The following is a 16,085-nucleotide window of genomic DNA, read 5'->3' as shown; positions in this document are numbered from 1 at the left end:
AGACATGCCTTTAAGTCCCAAGGTTGGGAATGCAGTGGTCACGATTTTATATGAATTTGAGAGCTTTTAGTTTTTTTTCTTGTGCGCAAAATCTTTTGGTGTTTGCTCAGTGGGAAAGAAATAAGTTTGATATTTATGCATTCAAAAATATTGAATTTTTAATGGTTCCTCAGGATGTTTGGATATTGGCCTGGCATTGAAGTCACTGCTCTGGTGGGCTCCTCTTGGTCATGTTCTCTAAAAATTGTTAATTCTCAGTTGTGTATGGGTGGCATATCCATAGGGGCAGTGATATGGCTGTGTGAGAACAGTTTTTGTCTTTGTTACACATACAAAACTAACCTTTTCCTCTCCTTGCCTCTGTTCCAGTCTCTGTCTGCTGCTGTCTCTTCATATTGTTTCTCTTCCTGTCTGAGCTCACGGGATTCATAGCCACTGAAATGTAAGTAAAAGTCATGTTTTCCCCTGTTTGTAAAAGTCATGTTTTCCCCTGTTTGTCTGCATGTGAATCTTTACAGCTTTACTGTTATCTGACAGAAATATTCCTGTCATTTCACTAGGTCATTTAGTTGCCTAATGGGTTTGGGATTCCTTTAGGTTGAGTCCAAATTCTCAGACAATCATTCAGCTTTTTAATTTGCTAAAATTAATAGACAAACTTGGTTCTGAACTATTTTTGATAGAGGATCCTTTATTAGCTGCATGCTGGATTGCATAATTAGCAGCATGGAGAAATGGATTGCATCAAATAAGAATTATTAATTTAATATCAATAATTGCTTTTTTTATGATGTCAGAGCTAAATCTCTGATTCATGCTAGTAGTTTTATTAATGTGTGAATTTTTTTTTCTTTTGTTAAGCCTTACTAGGAAACTTATTCACAGGTTTTGTGTCTGAGGACAAGTTGCCCCAGGTGGTGTCAGCTGTGAGAAAAATGGAAATAATTTCTACTTTTAAAAATTATTCATTGAACAAGTATGAAGTACTTATTAACACCGAGTTAATCAGAATTTTATTTTTCCCCTCCTGTTCTCATGTCCTTCCTGCCTCAAAGTAAAGTTTTAGTAACTCTTAACACATCTACCTTTGTTTTGGGCTCTAGGAAACCTTCTCCATCACCCTGCTGATGTGGCAGTGAGCTCACTGAGTGTGAGGCACAGTTCCTGGATAGCTGGGAGGGGTGGAACTTCTGTCAGGCTCACATGATGGTCCTGATAGCCACAGATGTCAGTGCTGAGCTAAAAGGCTCTGAAACCTTGCTCAGATTGGCCATTTTGATAACCAAGAGAGGCTCTTGCATTGTTTTTGTGCAGCTCTGACTTGGATCAAGAGCATGATTTCAGGAATAATGCTGAGGTTGACTAATGTTTAACTGAAGGCAGGAGTGTAATCAAGCTCGAGATCGTTTTTTGTGCCTGTTGCACGTTTACTTCAGAGATGGTATCTCACATTTCTTGCTTGCTCACAGTTTCTTTGACTTCAGTTCCGTGTGTTTGCTTGTGTAATCCGGGGTCACCTTATCAGCCACTTCACAGAGCTGAGTTTCCTTGGGTTTCTTGTTTTACAAAACACAGAAAAGCCAGACAGACTGCTTCAAGTAAAGCACTGCTTTTTCTTTCTCTCCTCATAGATCCCATTCTCCTGGTTTTCTTTTTTCTTCCAGTTAATGCTTTACAGGAGGAATTAGTAATATTTACCTAGTTTTGACCCAGTTACTGGAGAACACATCTTTATGTAGTGGCAGTTTCCTGACTAGAAATTCCTTTTTGAACAGCACAATTACATAACTCTGAGGAATCTCCTTGCTTTTCCTTAAGAAGATGATGCATTTTCCACAGAAATATTGGGAAGTGCTGTAAGCACGCTCAGCTGACAAGTTCCTCATTAAAACCTCAGAGAGACGGTGAAGTGCCTTTCCCAGCAGGAGCTGTGTGGGCTGGAGGTGTTTGCAGGCAATAAAGCAGTAAAGTTGGAGAGGGGATGTCACACAAGTGTCTGGGACAAATGACTGCAGGAACCTGATTCGTCATGGGCTGTCCAGCACAGAAGCTCACACAAAAGAGTGGGAAAACCTCCTCCTGGTGAGTTACAAGTCACCAGACTCTTGCTGGGAACATTCACCCCCAGCAGTTGTGAAAAGGCTCTCCCAGAACAGCGGAAATGCTTCAGAAAGTCACTTCAAGTCCTTCCCAGTTCAGAGACTTCGAAAGCAGGAGTAAACTTTTATTTTCCATTTCTTAGTCATTGGTTTCTCTTCTGAGAAACCCAGTACAAGTTGTTGTGAGCCTCTTGTGGTTCCCTCTCAGTCAGGTATTACTGGCAGTGAGTTGTGAGGCAGCAGAGCCTCATCACTGGGAATAAGAATTGGGAGCTCTGCGTGGTGTGGAACTTGTGAGAGCTCTGTGCTGCCATTAAACTGGGTAATAGCAAATAGCAGGGGAAATACTGTCTCAAAAAGGTTCCTGAGCCTTGTTTTCCCATGATCCAAATACTTACACATATATGGAAGATTACTTACGTGCAAACTGTTCAGCTCTCATCAACTTTTATTGCAAGCTTCAAGGTGTTTTTTTTAATATTGAGAGTCTCCTACAACAGATACCTCACCCAGACTGAAGTTTCCCAATGCCAGCCAGGACCTGGATGATTACAGGTGTGCAGTTACATGGGATGAACTTTCCTGCTTTGTCACTGCCAGCTGTGCTGTGAGTCTGCATCACTCTTTCTCCTTTTGTGTCATATTTCCCTCAAAGCACTTGAGAGAGCCAAGCTGGGTGGGGAGAGCTGCACAATTCTGATGACAAGGTGAGCCCTTGGCCTGGTGTTTTACACCAGGGACGTGGCAGGTGCCCTGCTGAGCACTCAGAGCCTGTTCCACAGTTATTGTGTGTGGGGTGTGTGCAGGAACAGCTCCTTCAGGGCAGGGGTGCCCACAGGATTCCCTGTCTCGCCCTCAGCACTGCGATTCCCTCCGTGGCTGCCCCTCAAGCAAGAGGTTGGTGTGGTTTGTTCAGCTCGTGCTGCAGCATGAGGAAAGAAGAATCTGCTGTGCACCACAGTGACCCTGAACACTCCCAGGCTGCTCCTGCCCAGTGCTGCACTTTCCTGCACGCTCTCAGAGTGCAGCAGCCTCAGTGCCTGGCGTTACTCGAAATCTCGGTTTGGCTGCTCTTGCCCAACTTCAAAGCTGTTTTTCCTTGACCAGCCCGTTGTGGTGGCATTTACAGTCTCAGCTGCTGAAGGCTTGTCTGGGTGGCAGAGAGCCAAGAAATGACACCCTCATCTCGAGGATCACGGTCACAGCCCTAAACCCAAACATTACCTGTGTGGGGAGGACGGCAGCTGTGTCATAACTCGTGTGGGCATTGCTAATGAGCACCGGGGCTGGGGCTGTGCTCAGGAGCTGGCTCCAGTTAGGAAGTCAAAGCAAGACACTGCAGGAAGCTCATGGAAGAGGTAACACACTCCAAAGGCACGTCCTCTTCTGCTGCTGACGGGTTTCCTGGGGAGACCAGCCCTGAGGAGGGTAGAAAACTCCCAAGTTGCTCATCTTCCAGATTTATCCTGTGACCCCAACAGGCCTGTGAGCAGCCATGAAGGAAATCCAAGCTTGGCACTTAGGTGGGGCTGCATCCTTCCCAGGAAAAGCACAGTGAAGGGCTGGTGAAGGAAAAGAGCTTTTTTCTTTTCTCAGTCACAACCCATCATTGCCATTAAGGGGAGGGTGAGTTTAACTCTGGAAGTATAGGATCCTCCTGATTTTTAGGGTTTTTTTTTTAGTCCAGACTAAGAGTGACTGAAGACTAAGTGCAAACTTCAGGCATTGGAATGTCCCCATCCCTGGAGGTGTCCAGGGAGCACCTGGATGTGGCACTCAGTGCTCTGAGCTGGGGATGGTCACAGGTTGGGCTCAATGATCTTGGAGGGCTTTTCCAACCTCAGTGATTCCATACCAAGAACATTGATGGATCTCCTCATATCTGTAGAAGATCAAGAAAAGGAGGTCTGTGTTCCACGTTTGAACCTCTGAAAGATGAACAGCATCAAACACTCTTGTCCCACTGAGCCAATGACTCAAATGGCTGAAGAAATTAAGCTGAAGGGTTAAATGTGTCTGGTTTTTCCTGGGAAAAACCAACAGTTAGTTGAGTTGAGAGTACTCTGAGGGCTAGAAATGGCTTGTTCTGCCTTTAGCAGCCTCCTCATTCCTCTGCTGCTGTGTTGCAAATCAGAAGCATAGAAATCACCCCTCTCTTTTCTAATTAACTCAGATCAGTGCTAGACGTTAATAGCTGGCAAGATGATAATCTCACTGTTTTATCACCCTAATTAGGTCATGAATTATGTCCTGTAAGATCAATAATAGTTTTCCAAGTATTCCATCATTAAGGATTAAAGATGTAATTAACTAATCTAGTCTGCCTTGCATTGGCAGCCAGGGGATGGGGTAGGAGGGTATGAATGTGGTGCTTGTGGTATGAATGTTTCTGCTCAACACTAATTCATCTGCCACAGCACACTGTAGGAAGCAACAGACTGTTCCTGGCAGTGTTTGCCTTTTGTTTTTTTTAATGTAATAACAGACAAAAACCTATCTGAAGTGACAAGTTTGCTAATTGGAAAGCTGAGCCCCCTGCAAGGCAATTAATTACTTAAGCAGAATATCTGCAGTAAAATTACTGCCTTTTCATTAAGGCATAAACCATAAATCATGGAATATCCTGAGCTGGAAGGGACCCACCAGGGTGATCAAAGCCCAGTTCCTGGCCTGAAGTAGGATAACCCCAAGAAGGCTGTCAGGAGAGTGGGAGGAAGCAGAACTCCAGGAGTTTCAGGGAGCAGTGTTCCTTGTCCACACTGGATTCATCTGCATGGCCAGGACTGATGCTGCAGAGCAGCAGGATTGTCACCAGACCTGTCTTCAGAGGTTCTCCAGAGTGTGTGGGGTGTGTTTTGTGGCTCTCAGCCCATGGAAATGGTACCAAGCAGCAGAGTGTGATCCAGCTGCAGCAAGGGTTCCTTCTGCTGCAAACCCTAACCCGGGTGCACAGAGATGCCACAATTCCTGTGTCCTGCCGCTGAGCTGGAGATGCACCTCCGGCCCTGCTGGCTCATCCGTTTGAGGCAGATGAAATGCTGGAGCCAAGCAGCCCAGCAGAGCTTCGTAGGCAAAGGAGACTGGAGTTGTAATCCTGCTCCTGCCACGCACTGACCTTGAGACAGAGACTTTTCTGCAGAAGCATGTAATCCTCAGCAGCCCTGAGAGAGGCAGGCAGGTAAGAAGCTTAATTGATGTTTGTGAGGCAAGGTGGGGATTACCTAAGAGGAGGTGTTGGAGCTTTGTGCAGGGTTGCTGTGCCCTGTGTGGGCTTGCAGGAAGCGGAAGGTCGTGGCGTGATGTCACCTGCAATTCCTGACTCAAGTCTACATTGACGTCTTTCCAAGCCTTCTCCTTCTTCCTGTCTCCTGGAGAGCTGTAATCCCTTCCTTTGTAGGGCAGCGTGTTTGCTGTGCTCCACAGCTGATCTGGGACAGGCACCTTCACGCTGAGGAGCTGCTTGGGATGCAGGAGATGACAAATGGCAGAGCAGCAGACACATGACGCAGGAGAGAGTTTGCTGACCTGCTTCTTGTTGTTGTTTCTTCACACAAATGGAAAAGAAGATTTGTCTAATGCTCTCTGCTCTGGCACCACTGAAAATGTGGTGATGCAGGAATCTCAGCATTGGAGGGTTGTGTCTCTGGAAGGTGTTTGTTAGAGCTGAAAGGGCAAGTGGAGCCAAGGGGGTTCGCCTGAGAAAGTCCTTTGAGAAGCTTTGGGCTTCCTCAGGAAAGAATAATTATTTTCCCTCTTAGGCATGGGGTCCTGGAGATCAGAAGGTGCCTCCTGGCAGTTGGAGGATGAGGTAAAGTGCAGCTTTCTGGAGGAGGTGGCTGTATTTTCTCTGTGGCTGATGACTGAGGAGGAGGAGGCTGGCTGATTGTTTGCTGTGAAAGGGGGAGAAAAAAGGCTCAAACCTGGAGCAGGGCCTTGGGACAAGGAGGACACAGAGCAAGGCAGACGTGTTTAGAGAGCACCCATGCAGTGTGTGAAGCTCTGGAAGGTGAATGCAGTGCCCACCCTCAGATCCAAAGCCTCTCCAGCTGTTGAAGTGCTGCAGTTAGTGGCCAGAGCTGCCGGGTGGAAAAAAATCACTGTGGAAGTTTTGTTTCTGGGGAAACGAAGCTGTTGTGTCATAAATCTGAGACCTAAAGCACAGGGAACAGGTCTGGCTTTCTTTGGATAAAACCCTGGAGCCATGTTCTGCCCTCTGTGGCCCCCTTGCCTTGGCCCTCACGTGCCATTGGCATGATCTGGCCAAAGGGTCCCTGCAGCTTTTTGTGTGGAACGCTGGAAGTTTGTAAGCAGGCAGGGTAAGCAGCATCACTCAGGAATGTGAAATATTTCCAAGTGGCTCTTTCTAGAAGTGAAGCAGATTCCTGATGTGTGGATCATGGAGAAACTTCCCTGCTGTTCCTCGGGTCAGTGGTGGGAGGCTCTGTGGGGGTGGGAGGTCCAGCTCTCACCTTGTTGTACTTTCAGAGCTTTGCACCCTCAGCCTCCTTCATTCTGCTGCTTTTATTCAAATGTTCCTTAGTAGCAGCCAGGAAAACACCAACTCCTCCATGTTTGGAGAAGGTACACCCTGCCTTTGGGTCACCAATATCACTGCCTCTCTCTGCCTGGCCTCGGGTTTTATTTCCTTTGTGATCATCCCAGATTTACTGTTAAGGCACTGTTCCTCCTGGGACACTTTGTATTCCAGCTATAAATTAGAGTAAACTTCTTTTCTTCCACCAGAGATGTTAGTCCTTCAGGGAGAGTGGCTAAAGAGGGTAATAGTGCTTTTCCTGACATCCCAGGAGAGTGATTGAATAGTAGGAAGGCTGTGTGCAATTTGGCTTCCTGGCCCTGGTTAGGAGGATGGCAAGGGACATGTGAGTGCCAGCCCTTTGCCCCCCCAAAGCTGGGTGCCAGTGGTTCACTGCCAGGAATAGCCTTGACCATGGAAATTTGCATTACCTGTGAGATTTCCAGAATTCCAATACTCCAAATTGTTGAGGAGAGAAATGGCCAATTTGTTGAAAACAACATTTTTGTGAGGTTTGCCCCAGCGAGTGCAGCCTGTGGTGTGTTGTCATTGCACCCTTGGTTCCCCGTGGTGAGAGGGAATATCAGTGACACACAAAGGATGCACTTTGGAGCTGGATTTATCAGTTTGGGCCCTCAGCAGGAGCTGATCGTGCCATGAGGAAGCAGGGAGGGAGAACAGGATCCAGCTGGATGGGTGCTCCATGGAAGGTGAGGCTGTGGCTGAAATGAGGGGAAGGAAAGGAAGGATCACTGTATGAGCTCCTGGTGTCTATGCAGTGATAGATTGGGTTGTGAAATTTGGAACATGAGTTGCAGAGGGGCAGAGGGCTGCTGGGTGAAGAGGAGGAGGAGGAGGAAGTGGCGGTGAGCCTTGCCCAAGGGACAGGCTGGGAGCCACTGGTCCAGTGACCGGGCTGTGGGACAGGAAACCAGTTTCCTTCTGCAGCTCATGGGCTGTGTGACCTGCACAGGCTGCCCTACTTCCCTGTGCTTCAGTGATCAGCCAGCAGCCAGGTGAGCTCAGCACTTGCCTGCCTATGTCAGAGCTCCCCGTGCTCTGTTCATGCTCTGATTTCTGCCACAGAAATCAGAAATTTCCTTCTCACTCACTCATCACCGAGCGGCTCCTGTGCCTTCGCTGTCAGAGCTGCACGATTCAGGGTTCAGGGTTAGAAATCAGCAAATACAAACTCTTACTGTGCTAGGGCTTTTCTCCAGAGAGCTGGGATGTTGGGCTGAGCTGCTGCACCTGGCTGTGCTCTGCCAGCCCTGCTGTGGATGCTCCTTTAGCCAGGAGCACTGAGCTGGCACTGCTGGGCATCCCTGGGCATCTCAGAGAAGGAGCCGGGGTTTCTGACAGGGGCTGGAGCTGGGAAATGGATGGCAGCACTGAGAGGTGCCTTGCTCTGGGGGATTAGTGCCCATCCAGGCTGGGGCTGCTCCTCCCCAGACCCTATTTGGATATATGACTTAATCCAATCTGCCCAATCTGGCAGTAATGAACACGTAGAGGAGAGAATGCATTCCACCCAGGAGGAGAGGGCTCAGCCAAAAAGCTGCTAACTAGGTCACTGATGAGCAATCTTTCCCCTCCCTCTGTGTCATTTTTATTAATCACTTGAAAAATAGGTTGAGTAATGATTGCAAGCAACTTGTCAAGCCAATTAAAACCAGAGAAAGGTAGGGCTGTGAAGCCGAAGACAAATGCTGTGCTGGTTTTAAATGAGTGTCTGTAAATCCCACTGACCTGTGAGTAATTGCCTCCAAAAACCCTGGCAGAATGTGTGTTTCTCAGCGTGAAGGTTTGTTTCTTCTGCATCCACAGGGCAAACAGTTCATCGTGGCCCACAGATGTATCACCAGAGCAAAATCACTCTGAATCTGTCCTGTAGCGGCCTTACTCTGCTTTGACTCTTAGCATGTGGACTCTCCAGTGGGCCTTGTCAAAGAGTTTAGTGCACTTTGAATGTAAAATAAAAATGCTGCAGAGCACTTACTCGTTTTATTTGATGTAATCTGCCTGAATCTAAGCTCCCGTAGCTTTATAATCTGCCCAGCTGGAAGATAAAGTGTCAAATCTTATTTGTTGAACGGGAAAAAGAGCTTCTAGGTAATGTCACCATCGTCTCACTTCAATGGGGTGAGTCTCCCCAGAGTGGATTCTCCAGGACCATTCAGCAAATGCAGCACTGGGCTTGTTTTGGTTTATTTTTACGTGTCGGATGGATGGTGTGTGCCAACAATAAATATTTATACTCCTGCATTCCTCTGCCTCTCTATCTGTGTTTTGTCTCCTGTGAGATGCGTGCCAGCCCTGTGGGTGCTATGAGACAACATTACTCTTTGGGAGGCTGCTGTAGTGTGTGAGATCCTGCTGTCCAGGATGTTTCTTCCCATCTGTTCCTGGCTCAAATCCCCTTCAATCTTCAATTTTAGTCGCCACTTTTGGTTACCATTCATAGCCTGAAATGTGATATTAAGGGGAAGAATACAAATATGTCCTGCTGCCTTCCTTCTCCTGCTGCTGCTCTGTCAGCTGGGTGGCAATAACAAAAGGCAATTAGTGACACAAATAAGCTTTCCTGGGGGTAGCTGAGAGCAGCCTTTCTCTGGAACTATTTGTGGCACAAATGGAAAAACACATGCTTCCCTCCTGCCTGAAAGGAGCAGCAGCCCAGGGAGGGAGGGGTGGATCAATAACCTGCCATCTCTTCAGCATTAGCTCTTGTTTTGTAGCACCTCTGAAGCCTCAGGGTGGAGAAGGGTACAGGGAGCATAGAACAGAAGTTTTGTTTTTTTATGAGTGCAGAATTTGTTTAAAGCCTCGTGCGCTTGCCAAGAAATCCAATTGAGCCATGGTTTGCCCCCATTCCATCCTGGAGGGCTTTCCCTTCTTTCTGTAACTCTGCTGTAGCCATCACACAATCAAACCTCCTCTTTCCAGTCTCCTTTCCCCCCTCCCCATGCCAGATTTTGGGTTTTCCCTGTGGGAAGCAGCCCTGAGCCTGAGCCCACCTGTGTTTCTGCCCTCCAGAGTTAATGAGCTCTACGTGGATGACCCAGACAAAGACAGCGGAGGGAAAATAGAAGTGAACCTGAACATCAGTTTGCCAAACCTGCACTGTGAATGTGAGTACCCCTTCACTTAGCAGCTTTTCTTTGTGCTTTGAGTAATACTTGAAGTGGGCCCAGGCTGGTACAGTGGCCCTTCCTCTGTAACAGGATGGAAATAAGTAGCTGCAGCCTCTGCCAATACCCCATTGCTTTCTGTTCCAGGCCAGGGCACCTGTTTTCTTGGACCATGTGTTAGTGGCTGATCTCCTTCACTGGCTTCTTTCTGAATCTCATTTCCTTTCTTTTTTTTATTTTATTTATTGTTTAATAGCAACTTTTTTGTGTCTGGGAGCAAGAAACTTCCCAAGCTCCATTTGGAGCTGTGAATGCACCAGCTGGTTGTTGGCTCTTCCCAGGTCACCTGCCTTGTCTGCCTGAAGTTGTTCTGTTTGTGTGATGGGGAGTGCAGGCAGGTGTATGGGAGGTGTATCTGTGTCAGATAGGCAGTGTGAAAAGTTTGGTTGCAAAGCTTTTCTGGTATAACAATTTCTGACAAAGAACATTATCACCTCAGTTTAGTCAAATGTCAGGAAAAAAGGTGTGGATTTTTTTCAAGTAAAAGCAATACATGCTTTTCCTATGCAACCTTCTTGTTAGTTATTTTGTTTGATTTTTTTTTAAATTGTCTTTTCACTCCCACCCCTGCAGTGGTTGGACTGGACATCCAGGATGAAATGGGAAGGCATGAAGTGGGTCACATTGACAACTCAATGAAGATCCCTCTCAATAATGGGGATGGCTGCAGGTTTGAGGGCCATTTCAGCATCAACAAGGTGAGTGGCACTGACAGTGACAGTGACAGGGGGTGAGCGTGTGCTGGCTGGAGAAATGATGGCAGGATCCATTTGTGAAAATGAAAATTTGGAAATCTGTCTCTCCTGCCGTGTTGCGTGTGTTTATGACTCTGTCAGAAATTTAAGTCAGTGTGGGGAGAGGAGGCAGCATGGCCAGACCCACAGGGAATGTGTTAGATCAGGGGTTTGCTTCACTCTCCAGAGCAGGTAATGGAGACAGAAGTGCTGAGCAGCTCCGTGCAGCAGCCCCGTGTCCAGGGGATGTGTGAAAACCCCACAGATGCCAAAGGGCTCCTGTGTTTACTACTCACGACTTCTGCACCTCCAAACCCTGACTCAGTGTGGAGAGGTCTCTGGCAGTGGCTGCATCCCAGCTCTGCTTTGTCCTGAGAGCTGCAGAATGGCAGGAATGTTCCCTGGCATTCTGGAGGGTGCCAGGCTCCTGCAGGGATGTTTGGAATACAGCGCGTGGCCCCACGCATGCTTGCTGGGGATGCTCTGCTTCTGGCTCAAGGAATGAAAATCCAGGCCTGGAGGAGGCTCCTCTTTGGGATGGGTGTGTTCAAGATTGAATAATCTTGCTATGTAATGCTGGAGATGACTTGCTGGGGTGGGGGAGGCACTGGTGGGACCCAGAGATGTCCTAAGAAGGGCACACCCTTTATTCACTCCTCTTGGTGTACCACAGGCTACAAAATCCTCCTTCCCTCTTTTCCTCCCAGGTCGTGTTAGAGCACATCTAAAAATAACAGACAGCACCTCTTGCTGATTCTGTGGCATGGAAAGGATGGGGGATTTAAAAAGAGGACTTTTTCCTCATCTCCAAGCCACCAGGATGGCTGGCTGCTGGTAGTCCACCAAACTGGGAAAGGGCTTCTGGAAAGTTCTTGCCCAGCCAATTGCCAGAGCACAGAGCTGAGGTAGCTGGGGGTTTGTGTGCTGGGTGTGGTGTGTCCTGCTCACCAAGGGGGCAGAATGTGGCACTGAGGAGCTTCCTGCACTGCTCATTTGTGTCTCATTTAGTGGCTGGGACAGCTGTCACAGGCAGGGGAGCTGGCCCAGGGCTTGTGGCTCTGGAAGCCCAGATCTCCTGTGTGTGACCTGGCAGTCTGCAGTGCCCTGGCAGGAATGGGACAGGCTGGGAGCTGCAGTGGGACCTGGCCAGCCCTGGGAACTGACCAAGGCTTGCATTTGGGTGTTGCTGTCCCAGCTGCTGAGGGAGGACAGGGTGACAGTGAGATGATGGTTTGTGCTGCTTGCTGCAGGCCCTGACGCCCTGTTTGCTCAGCTTGTTTATGACACTGCTGGTGCCCACACCTGAAAGTGCTCCCAGGAGAGCACTGCTGTTCCTCAGGTCATTAAATCAGCTTTCCTGAAAGCACATGGAAGGGCATGTGGCCTCCCATGGCCCTGCTGGTGAGGTATGTGTGCAGAGAGCAGCTGGGCAGCAGTTGTATAACCACCCTCCCACTCCTGCCCTGGGCTGTGCCACATTGCTCCTCAGGTTGCTGCATTTCACAACCTTTTCTCAATAGGAAAATATTCTTGCATCCTCCATGTCAGTGATTGAGCTGAATCTGCTGAAGGACTTCAGGGTTAGTGACCTGAAAAGTGAGTGCATGCAGAGTGGTGCCATCAGAGAGACACCAGGGCTCATTTTCTGTCTTGGAACTGAGCCTTTAGGTGAAACTTGTGCTTTTCAGTTCTTTGTATTTCCCTCCATTAAAAAAATTTAAAGGAAGGGGCCTTGCTAGCTTCTGCCAAGGGGAAGATCTAGGTTAGTTTGTATGGGATGCCCACGTGGGTTTGGTGGTGGATTTTCTCTTTGTATAAAACTCATTCCTGCACACAATCTCAGAGGTAAAGTTGCTCATGACTGGTACCAGAAGAGAAATACATCCCCAGCTCCCTGGGCTGCTCTGCAGCAGTGGGCCCCTTTGCAAATGCCAGATGTGGGAGTAAGACATTGAGCAAGAGAGACAGGAATTTTATTTTAATAGGGATGAAAGATGTAGCCTTAAGTGCTGGGGATCCCTGGAGCTGGGAGTGACCCACTCCTCATCCCCTGGTCAGGACCATCAGCAGTGTGGGGTGCCAGACTCTGGGGTGCAGGATTTGGGTGCAGCGGTGTTGGTCAGCTGCAGGAAGGTATCACGGATTCTTCCATCTTCCTGGATGGATCCAGGCATTCCCATGTCACTGCACAGAGCCTGGCAATGCCTTGAGGGGTAAAATGTGAAATCCTGTCTTCCCTGTCGTGGCTAATTTTAGGTCCCTGGTAACTTCCACGTGTCGACGCACAGCGCGACGGCGCAGCCGCAGAACCCCGACATGACTCACGTCATCCACAAGCTCTCATTTGGGGACAAGCTGCAGGTGAGTCCTGAGACTTCCCTGGCTCTAGGGGAATGCAGTGAGAGTGGTTTAATGTTAGACACTTTGGTTTTATGGAAGGCCTGGGTGTCCCTGCAACTCAAGGCTGGAGGAGTTCACAGCTGCCACCAGCTGGGGCAGGAGCAGTGTCCAGTCACAGATCGACTGTGCTGTGTTCTTCTGAAACTCAGAGTGCTTCTGGAAAACTCAGTGGAGAGAGTTAGAAATGAGGGCTTCTGGCTCAGCAAAATCCTGGTTTTAGCATGAGCACAGCAAAGAAACCTTTCTGCCTTTGTGGAGCAGCAGTGATGCACTCAGGGAAGATGTGTGCTGGCTACTGTGCTCACCACAGCAGCAGTCAAGCTCTTTTCCATTCACTTCACTCTGCTTGTATAGCAGACACCTATTAGTCAGATTTGCTCTGTGAAACACAAGTTAGGCTTAGCACTGCCAATTCCCTGCTGGGAAGAAGCTGAATGCATGCACTTGCCCAGTGGATAGAATTTCACCAGGTGCTGCAAGTTATGTAATATTACCTGATTTCTCAATAAGGACAGATTACAGCACTAGCCTACTTCCAAGGAGCTGCCCTCACAGGTGGGAGTTCCACATGTGCACACCCAGCTTGAGACTCATCCTAAACATTGCTTACCCTTAGCCTCTCTGTAATCTTCTTTCCTCAGCACAGACGTCTCATTAGTCTGCTCCTTGTACACCCACTTCCAAAGCCCTTTTTTCATGCTAACAAGTCTAAGCGTTGCTTTGTAGTCTTCTGGTTCTGCTCCCGGCTCCTTTTAGGAATGATCTTGTGTGGGAACCAGGAAATATTAGCGTATAAATAAGCTTGGCTTAATGTCTGTGAAGCACACTGAGATTATGAAAAATAGGGGGTGAGTGGTAATGGGGAGCTGTGCAGCCTGCGTGGGAAATGGGTGCTCTGAGGGAGCATTCCCATTGTTTTATCATGGAGCAGCTGGAGTGTGAATCAGCATGGAGGAGGAGCCTGGAGAGACAAGCAGCAAAGTGCCTTCAGTTCTTGTGGTGAGAAACCTGTCTGGCAAACGTGGAGTTGGCTCCTGGCTGGGGCAAGTTGAGTATTTTCAGAGCTGAGGATGAGTGCTCGTGGTCTGAGGTGCTGCAGGCAAGCAGCAGCTCAGCAGCACAAATTAAAGAAGGATATCTTCACCAAACTGGTGCTACCACGACTCAGCAAGTGTGGGGAGCTTTCAATCTGCCTCGGTGCACCTTTGAATATTTCAGGTTGTCTCCACCTGCTTTGATGTAATAAAAGCTTATATTCCTTACAGAGGGTGAGGAGCTCCTCATTCACTTGTGTCATGTGCTGGGAGTTTGTTCTTTGTGAGATCACTGACTCTGCCACAGTGATCCACTGAGGGACAGGCTGTGTTCTCCAGAAAAACCAGTCTCTCTGAAGCAGAGATTTAAATATCATGTGGCATTGAATGAGCTTTGAGTCTTCATCAGTACTTTGTGCACAATAGTGGCAGACTTCCTGCAGATTTTTCATCCTCATTTAGATGAGATCAGAATAAAAACCTGCAGAATTAAAACTCATGCAGTGAGTTCCTGCATGTCAGGTAACCCAGGAAGGAGAGAGATGAGGAGAGCAGGAGGTGATGCCTTTTTACTGTCAGGGGTGGACAACTCTCCTGACAAGGTTAAAGCCAGGATTATTCAACACCAAAATGTAGAACTCAGTAGAAATTATGATTAAAAATGCATCATCTCCTATTTCCACATCTCTCTCTTTACTGGGTTACCTGATGGCTGGAGGTAGGAACTCATTGGTTTGAATTTTGGTCTTGAGGGGAAAATCCACCAAAATTTTGAAGTGAACCTTAAAGTCTCTGGTGCAGATGTTCTGTAAGAGACTTTTTAGCTGTATCAAGAATGGAGCACCACACTGTTGCCCACTCCAGGGGCTTCTTTTTCTTCTTATGCCTTTTTCAGTGAGTAAAGAATGTAAAGAGTGAAGAGTAAAGAATGAGCACAGGCTGCAGATGTAGTGTGGGAATGGTGGTGGTTGTGTGAAATTCCAGCAGAACAGAAGGCCTTGCAGCAGGATCAGCTGCTGCTTTTGCTCTGCTCCTGCTCCCAGCACCTTCCAGTTGAACTTGCTGGGATTTTGTCTCTCCAGAATTTCCTTTCTGCTGAGCAGAACTGGTTCACTTGCTGCTTCCCCCCTCATCCACTCTGCAGTGCTGGGAACAGGGAAATGTCCATGAGGATGAGACAGACACATGTTGAGAGGGTTTGGGAAGGAGATGGCATTGCCCTGTTGGTGAGGTGAAACTGTCACACCCCTGACCAAATCCTCCCTCCAAACTCTTCTTCCCTGTTGTCTGACTGAAGGTCAGGAATTTCTGGGTTGTGGAGTTCTTTGTCCTTTCTTTGTGCCTTGTGAGCAGCACAACCCCTGACCTGCAGCTGCTGCCGTGGGCTTTTCCCTGCCTGGAGAGATCACACATGGATGATTTTGTTGCTGGAGATCAGACTCCAGGTCACAGCCTGTGCAGGGCATGGAAATGCTGTTATTGTGGGCAAACAGATACTCACAGGTCTGAAACCAGCTGCAGGAAAAGCTGAAGGATGTCAGTGTTGGGATGTGTCCTTCCATCAGCCATCTCCAAGGCTGATGAGTTGTACAGACCCAGCTGCCCTGACACCAGCCACCTTTAGAGGAGAAAACTGCTGAGTTTTAACCCCACTGTGACTCCCATCTCTTTCCCTTTCAGCCTGATAAAATTAATTTCACAGTTACCTCTGCAAAGCTCTTAGGAAATAGCTCACAGTGAAAATTTCACAACTGGCCTCTTCCAACTGCAATTCCTTTAGCTTTGGAGTGGTTTTGGAGTTTCATCTTGTAAGATGTTGTGAAATCAGCTTTTTCACTTGGAGCCAACCACTGTGATGATGGTCACTGAAAAATATTTGGGGTCATCTTTCACTGGGTTGAGGCTTTGTTTTTTGGAAGGGTTGAATCAGGCTGGTTACAGGGTAGGGAAGCAAAGGTCAGGAGTATCAAGTCAGAGCAGAGTTTCTTCATCCTCCCTTTTGCTTTCCAGGTCCATAACGTCCATGGAGCATTCAATGCCTTGGAGGGAGCAGACAAGCTCAGCTCAAACCGTGGGTATTCCTGGGCACTGCA

General features: G+C 48.0%; 1 protein-coding gene across 1 annotated transcript in view; it reads left to right on the top strand.

Moving 5' to 3' along the window:
* Positions 1-16,085, top strand: part of ERGIC1 (endoplasmic reticulum-golgi intermediate compartment 1) — a 55,337-nt gene that overhangs the window by 27,704 nt on the left and 11,548 nt on the right. Inside the window, exons 3-7 of the mRNA XM_059484001.1 lie at positions 370-442; positions 9,670-9,764; positions 10,398-10,522; positions 12,815-12,919; positions 16,003-16,063. Of these exons, the coding sequence (XP_059339984.1) occupies positions 370-442; positions 9,670-9,764; positions 10,398-10,522; positions 12,815-12,919; positions 16,003-16,063 (459 nt within the window). The remainder of the gene's footprint in view (positions 1-369; positions 443-9,669; positions 9,765-10,397; positions 10,523-12,814; positions 12,920-16,002; positions 16,064-16,085) is intronic.

Source organism: Ammospiza nelsoni, chromosome 16 (assembly GCF_027579445.1).
Source record: "Ammospiza nelsoni isolate bAmmNel1 chromosome 16, bAmmNel1.pri, whole genome shotgun sequence".
NCBI classification, from domain to species: domain Eukaryota; kingdom Metazoa; phylum Chordata; class Aves; order Passeriformes; family Passerellidae; genus Ammospiza; species Ammospiza nelsoni.
The sequence above is the reverse complement of the archived record's forward strand: the minus strand, read 5'-3'. Positions and strand labels throughout refer to the sequence as shown.